This window comes from Macaca nemestrina, chromosome X, assembly GCF_043159975.1.
Source record: "Macaca nemestrina isolate mMacNem1 chromosome X, mMacNem.hap1, whole genome shotgun sequence".
Classification (NCBI taxonomy): Eukaryota; Metazoa; Chordata; class Mammalia; order Primates; family Cercopithecidae; genus Macaca; species Macaca nemestrina.
Window position 1 is genome coordinate 109,749,217 of NC_092145.1, and position 19,191 is coordinate 109,768,407.

At 44.6% G+C, this 19,191-nt stretch overlaps 1 protein-coding gene across 6 annotated transcripts in view; it reads left to right on the plus strand.

Moving 5' to 3' along the window:
• Window positions 1–531: 531 nt before the first annotated feature.
• Window positions 532–19,191, plus strand: part of LOC105493946 (shroom family member 4) — a 248,458-nt gene continuing 229,798 nt past the window's right edge. For 5 of the 6 annotated variants that reach the window (XR_011618345.1, XR_011618344.1, XR_011618343.1 and 2 more), the window contains exon 1: window positions 532–1,015. Coding sequence is in view for 2 of the 6 variants with exons in the window: in XM_011761991.3 (XP_011760293.2) it covers window positions 899–1,015 (117 nt within the window). In the remaining 4 variants the exon portion in view is untranslated. The remainder of the gene's footprint in view (window positions 1,016–19,191) is intronic. The other variant, XM_071088944.1, reaches the window with a different exon arrangement.

Here is a 19,191-nt window from a genome sequence, read left to right on the forward strand (position 1 = left end):
GATTGCTGGCTTGCTCATCTCAGTGGGGCAAGTGCAAGGCCGTGCCAGGAACTCCAGATGACTGGAACATACACAAGCACAGTGCTACCCATAGACGCCAACACTGAGCCAGGGTGCGGGGAAGCCCGAGCAGGGGGCATCCTCAAAGTGCTTCTTTATTTAAACTATGCTCTGGGGCAAAGTTTCATAATGACCCCACACACCTAGCGCGTACACACAGAGCAGCCTACACACACAGCCTCACTGTGTCCGCTGGCCTGCTTGCTTTGCTTTCCACCCCTCTAGGCAAGGTCCACAAATTAGCAGCCTTTTAACCCTCCCAGATCTCCGTTCTCGGGACCTTCAGAAGAAAAAGGCAGTCAGAGAAACATGAACGCGCTAATCAGGAAACCAGCGTTTCAGCCCACTCAGCCACGCGGGCCGTCCACACTAACGACTTTCACCTCCCCTCGCCTGGACTGGCTGGAGGGGCGGGGAACCCGGCAGTAAAGAGGAGGACCAAAGAGGGGCCCTGCTTGAATGAAACAATGTAACAATTGATGTGAGGCCTCGCCTCGCTCCCACTCCCCAGCGATCCTATAGGCGAGGTCCCAGTGACTGCCCCTCCCCATTGCTCCGTTTTCTTGTCCATTACGCGCTATCCCTCCGCCTCTCCTTCTTTCTTTTCTTTTCTTTTTTTCCCTTCTCCTTTTCCCCCCCTCTCCCCCTTTCTCCAGCTCCGTGTCATTTCCTCCTTGCGCTCGCTCGCTGCCTGAGCGTCTCCAGCCGGGAGAGTAGGCGGAGCAGGGCGGTAAGGGGTGGCGTAGAGCTGGAGGGCGATGGTGGCGGAGCTGCTGGGGGCGGAGGCAACGTAGCCCCCTCGGAAAAGGAGCCCGGCGGCGCCTGAGCCCAGCCGAGGATGGAGAACCGGCCTGGGTCCTTCCAGTACGTCCCTGTGCAGCTGCAAGGGGGGGCACCCTGGGGCTTCACCCTTAAGGGGGGTCTGGAACACTGCGAGCCGCTCACAGTGTCTAAGGTAAGAACTGGCGGCTTCTGTCCAAACGGCGCCCAACTTTGAATGGACAAGCGGGTGCGAAGGCTGCTGCTGAACGGGGCCCTCAGGCCAACTTTGAAACTTAGTTAGGGCTAGGAGCGAAAGCCCCTCTGAACGGCACGGAGGGGTCTTGCCACCAGTCCAGGTGCAGACATCCCCTAAGGGTGGCTGGAACACAAGCTGGGAGCACAACTAGCCCCCAGCTAGAGCCTTGCGCGGACACACTCGCGAGGGCGCTGGGGCAGCCCTTGCTCCCCCACGTCGGGGCGGCTACTCCCCTCAGTTTGGGCTGGAGGAAGTGGAGGCCGTTGGGGATTTATCCTTGGAGGCCCCTGCGTCCCTACGGGACAGTGAAGGACTGAAGGGACAGTCATCGCGGCTTGGCAGCTCTCTTGGCAGTGTTGGCCCCTCCATCGACGGGCGGGCCGTCCCTCCCAGGCAGGTTGCAGGGCTAGGGGCCGGTGTGGGAACGGAGATGAGGCACTGGTGGCTTTTGCCAGCCTCACTTCCCACGGCCGACGCGCACAGATCCATTCAGCTCTTGGGGCGTTGTTGCCGCCGGTTCGGCTCGGCCTCTCCCTCCCTCCAGAGTCCTCCCCCGGCGCCGGCGAGATTTCCTGCACGTTGAGAAGTGTGGAGGAAACTTTTGCGCCATGGAGCGCAGCTGTGCTGGAGCTGCTGCTGCTGCTGCTGCCGCCGCCACCGCCACCGCCGCCGCCGCCAGGGTTTGTTTGTTTTAGGAGTCTGTGATCTGCTGGAAACCAAGTTGCAGCTGAGGACAGGAGAGAGGAGCTCTCCTGAGTGCTCCAGAACCCCCAAAGCGAGCCTCCCCCGTAGGGGTGAGGGCGAGGGGAAGGGGCAGCTGGAGCTGTTACCAGGAAGAGTGACTTGTGGGACGACTCACCTTGAGGTGCCAGATTGCCAAGTGAACGGACTTCACGAACTTTATTCCACTTTTTTGTTGTTGTTTCTCTTAAATCCTCAAATCCGAAAAGCCCTCCCCCTTCCAACCCGCTTAAATGGCAATTGAAGTTGTAGATGTGGGTTCAGGCTGGAGATAGAAAGATGTGTCTTTTCAGCAGGGAACAAATATCACCTTTTTTTTTTTTTTTTTTTTTTTGCGGGGGGGTGGGGTTCAACATTGGTCACATCTCAGCAGAGGATTCAGCAAATGTATCCCGCAACACACACCCACAATAACCTGTGCGGCATTTTGCGGCATTCGCCTTGCATTGGAGCCGCTGGTTGACTTCCAGTGTATGGGATCCTTCAGGCCTTGGGGCCCACACTCTTAGGAACCCTGGAGTGTTGCCATGGGTGTACCAATCAGATTGAGGAGTCTGAGGTATGCTGAGGCAACATTTTGGGGGGCTGGCAGGGACCCCTGTGATCATTAGCCTCCCCAAACTAGCCCAGATCTTCATATAGCACCCTTTCCCCCATACTTGTCATGTATTTTAACTAGCCTGAGATGCCTTTGTCATCCACCGTCACAACCCCTCCTGAGGCAGTCTCCCTCCAGTGTTCTCTGGAGAAAATTATGTGCTTTTTTTTTTTTTTTTTTTTTTTTTTTTAACAAAAACACTCAACTCCTTTGGTGAGGGGAATCCTGGCCTTCAGGAATTTCTTCTAATCAAGCTCCTCCTCTCCCCTCTCTTTCCACCAAGGTCACAATGGGATATGCAGCCCTCTATGGTCTGGCAGTTCCTCCCTTTCTTTTTCTCCTCACACCGCCCACAGAATTTCCACAGTCTGCCTAGACAACCTGCCTTGGAGAGGTCATTTTTCAGCTCTGCCCAGAGCTGACCCATCTTGAGAAGTACCCCAGAGAGTGCTTGCTGCTGTGGTCCTGGATTATTTTGTGAGCCAGTGAGAGCATGGCAGGGGGTGTTACTAAGTATGGGGCAGCCAGCAATTTGTGGTCTGGCTGGGGGATTATTTGAGGGTAGATGAGGGTTTCCTTGGCCAAGCTGTAGAGGAAGTGCTCCATGTGTTGAGAGGCAGGGTGCCTTCTAATGATTCCCTTTCCACTGAATGTACAGTTGACCCCTATTATATGAAGGCTCATTATGACATGCATTTAGATATGCAAGGGGTAAAATTATTTCTCCCATTCCTCCTAAATAGCCTAGTTCTTTTTTTTTTCTTTTTTTTTTTTATTATACTTTAAGTTCTAGGGTACATGTGGATAACGTGCAGGTTTGTTACATATGTATACTTGTGCCATGTTGGCGTGCTGCACCCATCAACTCGTCAGCACCCATCAACTCGCCATTTACATCAGGTATAACTCCCAATGCAATCCCTCACCCCTCCCCGCTCCCTGTGATAGGCCCCGGTGTGTGATGTTCCCCTTCCCGAGTCCAAGTGATCTCATTGTTCAGTTCCCACCTATGAGTGAGAACATGCGGTGTTTGGTTTTCTGTTCTTGCGATAGTTTGCTGAGAATGATGGTTTCCAGCTGCATCCATGTCCCTACAAAGGACACAAACTCATCCTTTTTTATGGCTGCATAACAGTAAAAGTCAGTTATAACTGGGTTGGCCTCAACAGTATAAAAAGGGACCATGGTATTTTTTAAGCACAATGATTGCCTGTATTGTGTTTTTCTTGACAAGACACTGTTTTGGCATATTTCATTAATTCCCTCTTCATTTTTCAACCTTAATTTTATTTCCTTTTATGATTCAGAACAAAATATCTTTCTCCTTGAAAACAGCCTTCTTAGTCTGTACACACTGAAGGGATGGGTGGAAGGGAATAGAAAGATAATTAGGTTAGCAGATTAAAAACTTGGGTTCTAATCCTTTTTCTGCCACTCTCTATTTCTGGAATCCTAGGTATATCACTTGCCTTACCTGGGTCTAGGCATCCCCATGTCTAAAGTGACATTCAAGTGGGTGGTCTTTAAATGATACCCTGACAATCTAGTAGCCATTTTTTTGTTTGTTTGTTTTTGAGACAGGGTCTCACTCTGTGGCTCAGGCTGGAGTACAATGGTGCCAGCTCGGCTCACTGCAACCTGTGCCTCCCAGGCTCAAGCAGTCCTCCCACCTCAGCCTCCCAAGTAGCTGGGACTACAGGCACACGCCACCACGCTTGGCTAATTTTTTGTATTTTTGGTAGAGACGGGGTTTCACAATGTTGTCCAGGCTGGTCTCGAACTCCTTCAAGCAATCTGCCCACCTCAGCCTCCCAAAGTGCTGGGATTACAGGCATGAGCCACCACACGCCTGACCGAATAGCCAATCTTTTATGCTGGCTCTGGCTTTCTTCTCAGAAGTGTTGCTGCAGAGTGAGGAAAATGAAACTTTGCTTCATTTGCATACAGTGTTACTATTTACAATGTGCTTCCTCATCCTTTATTTCATTACTCTTGCAGCCACACTGTGAGGCAGTCAGGAAAGATTGTGGGGAAACTGATGGAAAAACTGAGACTGATGTATTCAGTGGCTTACCTATGTCTATCATATGGAGAGTCAATGGCAGTCCTACTAAGAGAGTTTCCAATTCCTCTGCTAGTACTGTGGTTTGTGAAGGAGTACAGGGCAATAACTTTCAGGGATGTATCTCATCTTATTAGCCTCCTAATGCAGTGTCCCTTTCCATGCCAGCCTGTAATTCCACACTAAGTGAGGACTGGGTTGTAGGTACACTCTGATGGAGTCTGGGTTCAGAGTAGGAAAGGACTGTTTTGATGACTCCAAATCACTTGTGATGATCTCAGGTCAGGGAGAGACAGAGTTAAGGTGCAGGAACCATGGTGGAAAATGGCAGAGAACCTCTTTTGCAGAAAAAAAAACAACAACACAGAAACGGTTTGCATCAGGGATGGTGTGGCATACATGCTCAGAGAGATCTTGTGGCACAAGTGGAGATATCTGGGGAGTGGGGGAATTTGAAAAAGTAGTAATTAGTGGGAGAAGAGGGCATGCAGTGTGAAAGTCTAGTTCATAGTTGTCATGGGAGGCCCTTTGGACCAGGAAATGATCAAGTTGGGAAAATCATCAATTCCTGCTGGTTCCTATGATTTCCTTGAATATGGGGAATTCAACTGCCTGATTTATGGACACTTGTATAGTCTCTCCCTGACAATCAAGTGGTAAAGAAAGAGAAATTTTTTTAATACTGTTGCTGGATGTGGTGTCTGGCACCTGTAGTCACAGCTACTCAGGAGGCTTAGGTAGGAGGAATCCCTGGAGCCCAGGAATTCCAGGCTGTAGTGTACCATAATTGGGCAACATAGTATGACCCCACCTCTAAAAAATAAAATGCTATTGATTATCCTAAATAATAGGGGATAGTTTATGATGTTTCCCTATGTTGTGGTGTTTCGAGTGAGATCATGGTAACAAGTAAAAGATACATGACCGCTAAAGGAATAGGGTCCATGACATTGGCATTATTGATTCCTTTGGTTAACATGTTACAGTACCTCATTGACCCAGGAGTACTGTCTGGATGGAATGGGGATAATTAGATGTGTCTGATGATATGTAGGCTCATGCTACATATTTTCCCTTTCCTTGGCTCATTTATGGTAGATGTTTCTATCTGGCATAGTGAAGCAAGGGGGGCTAGTTACTGCCCTGGAACAAAGCAGGGTGGAATAGGGGAGTAGCCTGGAGGAGAAAGAAGCTTCACCCCCATCCACTTGATGTGCTCTGATATTGCTTTATAATTTTACCCTCTCTAGACCCAAATCGCTATTTGCAGAGTGGAGGCTAGGCTTAACTGCCCCATCTCTATTATCACAGATGATGTGACAATGAATTAGGCAAACTCTAATACTGTTTGCTGTCCTTAGCCTAGGACAGTGGCAGGGTGTGCTCATTAAGTTGTTTTAGTCTGTATCCCATTCCTAGTCTGACCTTATTTCTAGAAGCACACAGAGAGGCAGTTGAGACTTCAAGAGGATCTGGATAAACTCAGATTGAGGTTGTCTTGTGGCTGGAAGTAAATGTAGCTGTGATTTTGAATTCTTGTTGGGTGCAGAGGTGGTATTATATGAACAATGAGAGTTCCTGTGAAATCTTTTGAGCTGTGTTACAGACCAGTGCCTGGCACTCACAAGGGACCTTTGTAGGGTATGCGTCTTTGGAGCTTAGCTCAGCCTGGTTACCTACATGAATTCCCTCCTCATTTTTGCCTCTAGAATCACCAAAGATGTCCACTACCTCAGTTTCCCAGCTGCTGCCCTGTCCCAGAAAGTAGAGGGCATTTTGAGGCATGGATTAGAAATCCATCAGAGAGATACAAAAAAGGTTGGAGGGAGGTGGAGCAAGAAGGATGGGTGGTATAGCTGATAACCCTTGGCTGAGCTTTGAGTCGATACTACTTTTGGCCCTGCTGAGTTTTCATAATACACCTGGTACCCCATTGAGAGCCACATGTATGCTTGCTGAAGTTAAAAAAGGTCAAGCCTATTAGAGGATTTTCCCTCTCCAAAACCTCACACAAAGAAAATAATTCAACTCCAGCTGGAAGACACTTGAACATTGTCCTTTAAAAAAATTAAAATGATTTCCCCCCTTGCCCTCCTCAACCCCCTCCCCAGGAATTTCTTTAAAGAAAAAAGAGAGACTCAGACTTGAGATTGGAGGTTATGGATGATTATCTGGAGGGAACATCATGGCTTTTATAGCTAGGCTTCTTTAGAACTAGGGGAAAAAAGATGCTGACCCATCTGAGAAAAGTTAATGAAGAACAGCAGGGATTATGGGAAGAGCTGCTCTCACTGCCTGCCCCTCTACCCCTCAAGCACCAAGGGGAGACTTAACTCAGGGCTCCCAGACTAATTCTGTTCTTGTTAGAGACCTGGAGTCAAGGAATCTCAGAGTGAGGACAGCCTTTTAGAAGTCACCTAGTCTAATCTTAACCATTTCATGAGCCTCCTGTGCAGTGTCCCTGGGCTTGTTCTACAGTAGTCACAGGGGAGTTCATTCCCTTCTAAGCCTATCCATGCCGTTGTTGAAAAGTTTTGACTGTGGACAGCTTTTCCTTTGTTAAGCTGCAATCATTTTCCTTTTAGCTATCATCCATAGGTCCTAGCTATATCCTCTGGATAGCATCACACAGAACAAGGGTGCTTCCTCTGTCTTGGGACAGCCCTTGGGATATCTGAAGGCACCTATTATATCATCTTGTTTCACTTTTCTAGGAGAGCCCTTGCTCTTTCAGCTGTTCCTTATGGGATGTAGGTTCCAGCCTCTCCTCCTGTTTCCTCCTCCCACTCATGATGCACTTCAGCTTGTCCATGTTCCTCTTAAGTTATGGATCCCACAGCTGAATAGTGTAACTGAGGAGAATCTGACCACAGATGAGTATGAACATTCTTTTAAAAAAAATACAGCTGAAGATCACTTTGGCTGTTTCTGGTGGCCATGTCATACCAAGGCCCCGTGTCAAAATGTTTTAGTGGAAGTAGTTGTGCTGCCATTAAGCCATACCTGCCTAAGGTCTCTATGAAGGCATCTGGGACAGCCACATAATAGATTTGGAAGGGACACATTTCATGTCCTACTATTTATTTATAATTGCCTCTGCCCCTAGCCCTGGACAGCCTTGGTAAAGGCATTGTAGGGGAGATGAGAGAGAAGACATAAGCCCTGACTTCAAGGAACATATATGTTTAAACAAAGAGATTATTAAGTTACAGAGAAGGAATTTGTGTAATAGAAGAAGGAAATGGCATTCAATGAATAGTGTCAAAGTCAGAATTCCAGATCTTTTTTATTTCCTTTTTACCTCTCTGAACTTAATTTCTTCCCCCTTCTGGAAAGAATAGTTGTCTCTAAGATGGAAGATGCTAACCATATGTACCATACACTCTTCAATTCACAGAGCCCCTATGTAGGAATATAGAGACAGCAGTCTCTGCCCCTATCCACTGTCGGATACCTATTTCCCTGCATACTGCCACTGACACTGATTGGAAAAGCCCCTGCTGTTGCTGCCATCCTTCAGCTCTGGGTTCTTCTGTCTGTACCTGGAATACACACACGAGTGATTCCTGCTGGAGGTCTTGCATCCACAGCCTCTTTCTCCCCATCTGCCCACATTTACCAGTTGTCATCTGAGCTGGAAAAATACCTTTCCTTACTACTAAAGCCTTGATCAGGGAGTGGATTGGAGTGGGGCTTAATCTATATTATTACTGAAGGGTAAGGGGTCTAAGGAAGAGAGTGTAGAGGTCTAGGAAACATGTCTTCACTGACACAATGTTATTTATAATGGTTACGTTCAGAACAGTTCTGGAGAAGCCTATTTAATCCATAGTGTATCATTGATTAAATTACACAACCTAACCATCATTTATAATGTCCTGTCTACAGGAAACAGAATTCAAAGCTCCAAGCTGCTTATTTATAGAAGGTATTCTTGGGAAACAATGCATTCGTTAGTTAGGAACAAAAAGTGCTCTAGATAGCTCTGTTACACAGTTCTGGGGGAGTTTGGGATTCTACTACCGTTAGTGCCCAAGGTGTTCATACCTTTGATGCTGGCACCAGATGTATGTACATGGTTACATTTCCCTCTGAAACTGAATTCCGGGTTACTCTGAGAGTTATCTTGTAATCAGCAAGTAACCTTTTTATATTGGTTATGTCAGTATCAAGATCACTTTCACTCAGCTTCTATGAAGCCAAAATTTGTGTCTCCTGGTGCTCCCTGAAATACTCCCTTCACACATAATTCAATAAAATCATTAATGAGTAAGTTGAGTTACTATTTTTTCTGGCTAAAGATTGTGTTCCAAGGACTGGGAAGGGGTAGAGGTTTGTTTCCTTATACCTCTTTGCCCCATACAGTATAAATAGGCCAAGTGGAAAAATTGTCTTATGCATTAATGTTGCAACAGATGATCCATTCTTCCTCACATCACACTGGCATGTTTACTTGGTCAGATAGCCATCCTGACCAGGCACTAAAGTTGCAAAAGTCAAGATGACTTGATCTCTCAAAGTGAACTCTAACCTCTCCCCTTTGACTTCACTTCCACTTCCTCCTCTTTCACTGTGAGTCTCTGACTGTACCATATCACAACGCAAGTACTGCCTAGTAGCAACAGAGACACATTTTCCATGCATCAAAATTGTCTTATGCATTAATGTTGCAACAGATGATCCATTCTTCCTCACATCACACTGGCATGTTTACTTGGTCAGATAGCCATCCTGACCAGGCACTAAAGTTGCAAAAGTCAAGATGACTTGATCTCTCAAAGTGAACTCTAACCTCTCCCCTTTGACTTCACTTCCACTTCCTCCTCTTTCACTGTGAGTCTCTGACTGTACCATATCACAACACAAGTACTGCCTAGTAGCAACAGAGACACATTTTCCATGCATCTAGGCTGTCCTTCTTTTATGTCAAGTCTTTGGTTCCCATCCCCCACCCAAGAGCACCAGTTACTTGAGGCCTACATTTTGGACTGTCTCATTCAAGTGCCATTGCTCCTTTGTTCATTCATTGACTGCCCTGCCCTCTGTCCAAAACCCAACTTTTTTCTTTTTTGGTCACAGTGAGCCCTTCTAGTCTGCTGTACCAGCTTTTTCCCTCTTGGCTCAGCCATGCTTCCCGTGGTGGGGGTAGGGAGGAGGGAGAGAGAAGCTCACTGAGTTGAGGTTGATAGGTTTGAAAACACTCAGCAAATCATGACAGAATCAGAGGGAAATTTCCTCACACTGCATCTCTCTCTATTCTTTTTCAGTGATGGACAGACTCTTTGTCACATTCTTTATATTCTTCTATCAACTTGCTGAACAATCATGGCATGTTATTCTGGCTCGCCACACCCTCCTATTTCTTCTCATACCCTCCATGGGACAAGTTCTTGCTTTACTGAAGGGTTGCTAAGGACCCCAGGATCCTTACTTGGTCTAGGCTGTGGAAGTGTGAAGGCTGACTGACAGCAGGCAGCTCTTGGAGTGCATTGCTTTTCTCCACACTCCTACTTCCTATCTTTCTAGAAGTGGCTGTTTCCTGGTATGTTCTCAGGGAGGACATGGTCTGTTAACTTTCACTCAAGTCTTTTAATGTTACATCTGTGAGGAATGCGGGAGGTGGGACTAATTTGACAGGATCAAGGGTTAACCCAGTTACGAACAGCCCCTTTGTGGTGTCTTCTGTCCCCCACCCTAATGCCACTCAACAGTTTCCTAGCTGTATGGTCTTCTCTCTTTCTTCCTGAGCCTCTGGCAGGGAAGTTTTCAATGGTTCTCCTATACTGCCTTTCACGGTCCATAAGAAACTGATCTTTCTTTTGGGGGAAGGGGTTGGAGGTGAGATGAGGTAGAGCTAGAAGTAAAGCTGGTTTGACTAGTTATTCTGGAAAGGAGTTAGAGTCTCATGGCTGTAGCCCCATCTTTACTTATGAGAGGATGACAAGCTAAAGCCTTGTCTTTGTTGGGCCGCCTTGCTGTTTTCCATTTCTTTTTGTTTGTGTTTGATATAAGTAAAAGCCACCCTGAAAACTTCTACAGGTAGGCGGCTTTGGATGGCATCTTACTCTGACTAAGAGTGTGAGTGATGACATCTTGAAGCTTCAGGGGGTAAGTAGCAGGCTTGACTCTCACATTCTTTTTTTTAAATTAATTTATTTATTTTTATTTTTTTAAATTTATTTATTATTATTATACTTTAAGTTGTAGGGTACATGTGCATAACATGCAGGTTTGTTACATATGTATACTTGTGCCATGTTGGTGTGCTGCACCCATCAACTTGTCATTTACATCAGGTATAACTCCCAATGCAATCCCTCCCCCCTCCCCCCTCCCCATGACAGGCCCCTGTGTGTGATGTTCCCCTTCCTGAGTCCAAGTGATCTCATTGTTCAGTTCCCACCTATGAGTGAGAACATGTGGTGTTTGGTTTTCTGTTCTTGTGATAGATTGCCAAGAATGATGGTTTCCAGCTGCATCCATGTCCCTACAAAGGACACAAACTCATCCTTTTTGATGGCTGCATAGTATTCCATGGTGTATATGTGCCACATTTTCTTAATCTAATCTGTCACTGATGGACATTTGGGTTGATTCCAATTCTTTGCTATTGTGAATAGTGCTGCAATAAACATACGTGTGCATGTGTCTTTATAGCAGCATAATTTATAATCCTTTGGGTATATACCCAGTAATGGGATGGCTGGGTCATATGGTACATCTAGTTCTAGATCCTTGAGGAATCGCCATACTGTTTTCCATAATGGTTGAACTAGTTTACAATCCCACCAACAGTGTAAAAGTGTTCCTATTTCTCCACATCCTCTCCAGCACCTGTTGTTTCCTGACTTTTTAATGATCGCCATTCTAACTGGTGTGAGATGGTATCTCATTGTGGTTTTGATTTGCATTTCTCTGATGGCCAGTGATGATGAGCATTTTTTCATGTGTCTGTTGGCTGTATGAATGTCTTCTTTTGAGAAATGTCTGTTCATATCCTTTGCCCACTTTTTGATGGGGTTGTTTGTTTTTTTCTTGTAAATTTGTTTGAGTTCTTTGTAGGTTCTGGATATTAGCCCTTTGTCAGATGAGTAGATTGCAAAAATTTTCTCCCATTCTGTAGGTTGCCTGTTCACTCTGATGGTAGTTTGTTTTGCTGTGCAGAAGCTCTTTAGTTTAATGAGATCCCATTTGTCAATTTTGGCTTTTGCTGCCGTTGCTTTTGGTGTTTTAGACATGAAGTCTTTGCCCATGCCTATGTCCTGAATGGTACTACCTAGGTTTTCCTCTAGGATTTTTATGGTATTAGGTCTAACATTTAAGTCTCTAATCCATCTTGAATTAATTTTCGTATAAGGAGTAAGGAAAGGATCCAGTTTCAGCTTTCTACTTATGGCTAGCCAATTTTCCCAGCACCATTTATTCAATAGGGAATCCTTTCCCCATTTCTTGTTTCTCTCAGGTTTGTCAAAGATCAGATGGCTGTAGATGTGTGGTATTATTTCTGAGGACTCTGTTCTGTTCCATTGGTCTATATCTCTGTTTTGGTACCAGTACCATGCTGTTTTGGTTACTGTAGCCTTGTAGTATAGTTTGAAGTCAGGTAGCGTGATGCCTCCAGCTTTGTTCTTTTGACTTAGGATTGTCTTGGAGATGCGGGCTCTTTTTTGGTTCCATATGAACTTTAAAGCAGTTTTTTCCAATTCTGTGAAGAAACTCATTGGTAGCTTGATGGGGATGGCATTGAATCTATAAATTACCTTGGGCAGTATGGCCATTTTCACGATATTGATTCTTCCTATCCATGAGCATGGTATGTTCTTCCATTTGTTTGTGTCCTCTTTTATTTCACTGAGCAGTGGTTTGTAGTTCTCCTTGAAGAGGTCCTTTACATCCCTTGGAAGTTGGATTCCTAGGTATTTGATTCTCTTTGAAGCAATTGTGAATGGAAGTTCATTCCTGATTTGGCTCTCTGTTTGTCTGTTACTGGTGTATAAGAATGCTTGTGATTTTTGCACATTAATTTTGTATCCTGAGACTTTGCTGAAGTTGCTTATCAGCTTAAGGAGATTTTGGGCTGAGACAATGGGGTTTTCTAAATATACAATGATGTCATCTGCAAACAGGGACAATTTGACTTCTTCTTTTCCTAACTGAATACCCTTGATTTCTTTCTCTTGCCTAATTGCCCTAGCCAGAACTTCCAACACTATGTTGAATAGGAGTGGTGAGAGAGGGCATCCCTTTCTTGTGCCAGTTTCAAAGGGAATTTTTCCAGTTTTTGCCCATTCAGTATGATATTGGCTGTGGGTTTGTCATAAATAGCTGTTATTATTTTGAGGTACGTTCCATCAATACCGAATTTATTGAGCGTTTTTAGCATGAAGGGCTGTTGAATTTTGTCAAAAGCCTTTTCTGCATCAATTGAGATAATCATGTGGTTCTTGTCTTTGGTTCTGTTTATATGCTGGATTATGTTTATTGATTTGCGAATGTTGAACCAGCCTTGCATCCCAGGGATGAAGCCCACTTGATCATGGTGGATAAGCTTTTTGATGTGTTGCTGAATCCGGTTTGCCAGTATTTTATTGAGGATTTTTGCATCGATGTTCATCAGGGATATTGGTCTAAAATTCTCTTTTTTTGTTGTGTCTCTGCCAGGCTTTGGTATCAGGATGATGTTGGCCTCATAAAATGAGTTAGGGAGGATTCCCTCTTTTTCTATTGATTGGAATAGTTTCAGAAGGAATGGTACCAACTCCTCCTTGTACCTCTGGTAGAATTCAGCTGTGAATCCATCTGGTCCTGGACTTTTTTTGGTTGGTAGGCTATTAATTATTGCCTCAATTTCAGAGCCTGCTATTGGTCTATTCAGGGATTCAACTTCTTCCTGGTTTAGTCTTGGAAGAGTGAAAGTGTCCAGGAAATTATCCATTTCTTCTAGATTTTCCAGTTTATTTGCGTAGAGGTGTTTATAGTATTCTCTGATGGTAGTTTGTATTTCTGTGGGGTCGGTGGTGATATCCCCTTTATCATTTTTAATTGCGTCGATTTGATTCTTCTCTCTTTTCTTCTTTATTAGTCTTGCTAGTGGTCTGTCAATTTTGTTGATCTTTTCAAAAAACCAACTCCTGGATTCATTGATTTTTTGGAGAGTTTTTTGTTTCTCTATCTCCTTCAGTTCTGCTCTGATCTTAGTTATTTCTAGCCTTCTGCTAGCTTTTGAATGTGTTTGCTCTTGCTTCTCTAGTTCTTTTAATTGCGATGTTAGAGTGTCAATTTTAGATCTTTCCTGCTTTCTCTTGTGGGCATTTAGTGCTATAAATTTCCCTCTACACACTGCTTTAAATGTGTCCCAGAGATTCTGGTATGTTGTATCTTTGTTCTCATTGGTTTCAAAGAACATCTTTATTTCTGCCTTCATTTCGTTATGTACCCAGTAGCCATTCAGGAGCAGGTTGTTCAGTTTCCATGTAGTTGAGCGGTTTTGATTGAGTTTCTTAGTCCTGAGTTCTAGTTTGATTGCACTGTGGTCTGAGAGACAGTTTGTTATAATTTCTGTTCTTGTACATTTGCTGAGGAGTGCTTTACTTCCAATTACGTGGTCGATTTTGGAGTAAGTACGATGTGGTGCTGAGAAGAATGTATATTCTGTTGATTTGGGGTGGAGAGTTCTATAGATGTCTATTAGGTCTGCTTGCTGCAGAGATGAGTTCAATTCCTGGATATCCTTGTTAACTTTCTGTCTCGTTGATCTGTCTAATGTTGACAGTGGAGTGTTGAAGTCTCCCATTATTATTGTATGGGAGTCTAAGTCTCTTTGTAAGTCTCTAAGGACTTGCTTTATGAATCTGGGTGCTCCTGTATTGGGTGCATATATATTTAGGATAGTTAGCTCTTCCTGTTGAATTGATCCCTTTACCATTATGTAATGGCCTTCTTTGTCTCTTTTGATCTTTGATGGTTTAAAGTCTGTTTTATCAGAGAATAGTATTGCAACCCCCGCTTTTTTTTGTTCTCCATTTGCTTGGTAAATCTTCCTCCATCCCTTTATTTTGAGCCTATGTATGTCTCTGCGTGTGAGATGGGTCTCCTGTATACAGCAGACTGATGGGTCTTGACTCTTTATCCAGTTTGCCAGTCTGTGTCTTTTAATTGGAGCATTTAGTCCATTTACATTTAAGGTTAAGATTGTTATGTGTGAACTTGATCCTGCCATTATGATATTAACTGGTTATTTTGCTCATTAGTTGATGCAGTTTCTTCCTAGCCTCGATGGTCTTTACATTTTGGCATGTTTTTGCAATGGCTGGTACCGGTTGTTCCTTTCCATGTTTAGTGCTTCCTTCAGGGTCTCTTGTAAGGCAGGCCTAGTGGTGACAAAATCTCTAAGCATTTGCTTATCTGTAAAGGATTTTATTTCTCCTTCACTTATGAAACTTAGTTTGGCTGGATATGAAATTCTGGGTTTAAAATTCTTTTCTTTAAGAATGTTGAATATTGGCCCCCACTCTCTTCTGGCTTGGAGAGTTTCTGCCGAGAGATCTGCTGTTAGTCTGATGGGCTTCCCTTTGTGGGTAACCCGACCTTTCTCTCTGGCTGCCCTTAAGATTTTTTCCTTCATTTCAACTTTGGTGAATCTGGCAATTATGTGTCTTGGAGTTGCTCTTCTCGAGGAGTATCTTTGTGGCATTCTCTGTATTTCCTGGATTTGAATGTTGGCCTGCCCTACTAGGTTGGGGAAGTTCTCCTGGATGATATCCTGAAGAGTGTTTTCCAACTTGGTTCCATTTTCCCCCTCACTTTCAGGCACCCCAATCAGACGTAGATTTGGTCTTTTTACATAATCCCATACTTCTTGCAGGCTTTGTTCATTTCTTTTTCTTCTTTTTTCTTTTGGTTTCTCTTCTCACTTCATTTCATTCATTTGATCCTCAATCGCAGATACTCTTTCTTCCAGTTGATCGAGTCGGTTACTGAAGCTTGTGCATTTGTCACGTATTTCTCGTGTCATGGTTTTCATCTCTTTCGTTTAGGACCTTCTCTGCATTAATTACTCTAGCCATCAATTCTTCCACTTTTTTTTCAAGATTTTTAGTTTCTTTGCGCTGGGTACGTAATTCCTCCTTTAGCTCTGAGAAATTTGATGGACTGAAGCCTTCTTCTCTCATCTCGTCAAAGTCATTCTCCGTCCAGCTTTGATCCGTTGCTGGCGATGAGCTGCGCTCCTTTGCCGGGGGAGATGCGCTCTTATTTTTTGAATTTCCAGGTTTTCTGCCCTGCTTTTTCCCCATCTTTGTGGTTTTATCTGCCTCTGGTCTTTGATGATGGTGATGTACTGATGGGGTTTTGGTGTAGGTGTCCTTCCTGTTTGATAGTTTTCCTTCTAACAGTCAGGACCCTCAGCTGTAGGTCTGTTGGAGATTGCTTGAGGTCCACTCCAGACCCTGTTTGCCTGGGTATCAGCAGCAGAGGCTGCAGAAGATAGAATATTTCTGAACAGCGAGTGTACCTGTCTGATTCTTGCTTTAGAAGCTTCCTCTCAGGGGTATACTCCACCCTGTGAGGTGTGGGGTGTCAGACTGCCCCTAGTGGGGGATGTCTCCCAGTTAGGCTACTCAGGGGTCAGGGACCCACTTGAGCAGGGAGTCTGTCCCTTCTCAGATCTCAACCTCCGTGTTGGGAGATCCACTGCTCTCTTCAAAGCTGTCAGACAGAGTCGTTTGCATCTGCAGAGGTTTAGGCTGTGTTTGTTATTGCCCTGTCCCCAGAGGTGGAGTCTACAGAGACAGGCAGGTTTCCTTGAGCTGCTGTGAGCTCCACCCAGTTCGAGCTTCCCAGCAGCTTTGTTTACCTACTTAAGCCTCAGCAATGGCGGGCGCCCCTCCCCCAGCCTCGCTGCTGCCTTGCCGGTAGATCACAGACTGCTGTGCTAGCAATGAGGGAGGCTCCGTGGGTGTGGGACCCTCCCGGCCAGGTGTGGGATATGATCTCCTGGTGTGCCTGTTTGCTTAAAGCGCAGTATTGGGGTGGGAGTTACCCGATTTTCCAGGTGTTGTGTGTCTCAGTTCCCCTGGCTAGGAAAAGGGATTCCCTTCCCCCTTGCGCTTCCCAGGTGAGGCAATGCCTCGCCCTGCTTCAGCTCTCGCTGGTCGGGCTGCAGCAGCTGACCAGCACCGATCGGCACTCCCCAGTGAGATGAACCCAGTATCTCAGTTGAAAATGCAGAAATCACCGGTCTTCTGTGTCGCTGGCGCTGGGAGTTGGAGACTGGAGCTGTTCCTATTCGGCCATCTTGCTCCGCCCCCAACTTATTTATGGCTCTCACATTCTTTAGAGGACTTGACAGAGTTTGGAGCTCTGTATTAACTTAAATTGGCAGTCAGGAAGGATCAAGACAACAAGCAAAAGTAGACCAGGCAAGGATCTGGATACTTCAGTTGTGTGGCTGTGCCTCACTGAGTTCAGCAACCTCTTGAACCCAAAGGTGGTCAAAACCTAGACATGGTGGGATCGCAGAGGTAGTGGACCGCTGTATAGCAAATACTGCTATTTTCTAGGTGTTTTACATGTATTTTCATTTAACTTTTACAGTGACTTTTTGAGGCCAGATGTTAGTGTTTCCATTGTGCAGATGAAGAACTGAGGCTCAGGAGAAGTTAAGTAAAAGACTCTAAGTCATATAGTAAGTGGGACAGCTGACATTCAAATTTACTTCTGTTCAACTTCAAACCCCATGGTGTTTCTAAAATAGCGTGTTTACACAGGTGAAAGACAGAGAAATAAAAGAGAACTGGATAAGAATGAGGGGTTGGGGGAGGGACGGAGGGAAATGAGGGAAATGAAGTTTGATGCAGAAACTGATAATATTATGAGTATCTGCTCCTCAGAGGTCAGGGTCAAAGGAAGATCTTTGTTTTGTTTTAAATCTCAAATCAGGGTAAGGGGACTGGGTCAGTATTCAGAAGGCCTAAAGTTTAGTCCTAACTCTGCCACTCATCATTTGTGTGACCCTGGGAAGTCATTTTCCTCTCTGTATCTCAATTGCCATATTTGCAAAATGAGAGTAATACAACCTGCACTGTTGTCCAGTAGGGAGATTCATTTTATCATGTATTTCATACTATTATTAGCAGTATATGTGATTTAAGAAAGCAAGCAAGCGCATTCCACAGATGTCCCTTATTAAACAGGAATTCTCTTAAGAAAATTTTGAGCCTAAAAATTGAAGTGTATGAAGTTACCTAATCATTGGGAGTTGTGTGAAAAGGCAGGGCACCTTTAGTGTAATGTCTGCTACTGCGAGAAGTTGGAAGACCAGACATGATTTCTGCTAATGTCTGAACAGCCAGCACTTTGAAAGGCTAACATCCTAAGAGTTCTCAATTAGGACTCCAATCAATCAATCAATCAATCAATTGATCAACTAACCAACCAACCAGTCAACGCAGATTTGTTGAGCACTTTGTAAAGTGCCTAACCCTAAACTAGAGAATACAAGAGTTAGCCACCATAGAATACCTGGTCCCTGGATTCTCAAAAGAGATGACAGTTTTGTTGAAGAGCTGCATTACCACAAGCCCAGGAAACAAAAAGCTTTAAGTACTGAAACTGTGGGGTAGGATCTAAGAGCAGCATTTATTCAGTGGGAAGATAGTTCATTGTGGGCTGATGTAGCTGGGTGTTTTGTGGAAAAAGGAAGAATTGGAGCTAGGCCTTGAGGGATAATACAGGATTTAGGTAGGTAGGCCTGGGAGGAAGAAGGACATTGATTCCAGTTAGTACAAGCCCTGCATGTCCTAAAGACACAGACAGAAGACTGAGACCAGTTTGTTCACTCCACAGTGTGTTGACTAACGGAATAAGGGCAGAGCATGTAGTGTTTGTTCATTTATCCACTGATTAATTCATTAATTAAATTTTATTGAGTGCCTGTTCTAGGAGCTGAGCCTTCCTATGGCCAATGAAACTAGCACAGAGCTCCATAGGTGTCATTTTTATTTGTTTTCTAACAAATACTTTATAGTACATATTCTGGGCACTAGTTTTCTAACTTAACACATATTAGGTCTTTTATTTTATTGTACTTTATTTTCCTTTATTTTATTTTATTTTATTTTATTTTTGAGACAGAGTCTCACTCTGTTGCCAGGCTGGAGTGCAGTGGCGTGATCTCGGCTCACTGCAACCTCCGCCTCCCGGGTTCAAGCGATTCTCCTACCTCAGCCTCCCGAGTAGCTGGGACTACAGGCACGTGCCACCACACCTGGCTAATTTTTGTATTTTTAGTAGAGATGGGGTTTCACCATGTTAGCTAATTTATTAACTCCATTTTACACATGAGGAAATTGAAGAAAGATTAAGTAACTTGCCCAATGTCATTGCTTGTGTGGATGGCTACATAAGTGAGTCAGTGGAGATCTTCTTGATTCTTGCAGAGTAATGGGATATAAAGGTGAGTGGATTTGAGCCAGGTATTCTGGATTCCCCAGAAAACTGGGCTATAGAATGGATGCAAGTTGGAAGTAGGTAGCCATTTTGTTGTTTGGATAATCAGTGTATTAAGAATAAGGCACCTAGTCTATGGTCATACCACCTTGAACGTGCCCGATCTCATCTGATCTCAGAAGAATAAAGCACTTAGCACAGTACCAGTCACATAATTGCTTCCATGAGGAAAGACCTGAACTGAACAATAGATAGGTAAGGGCA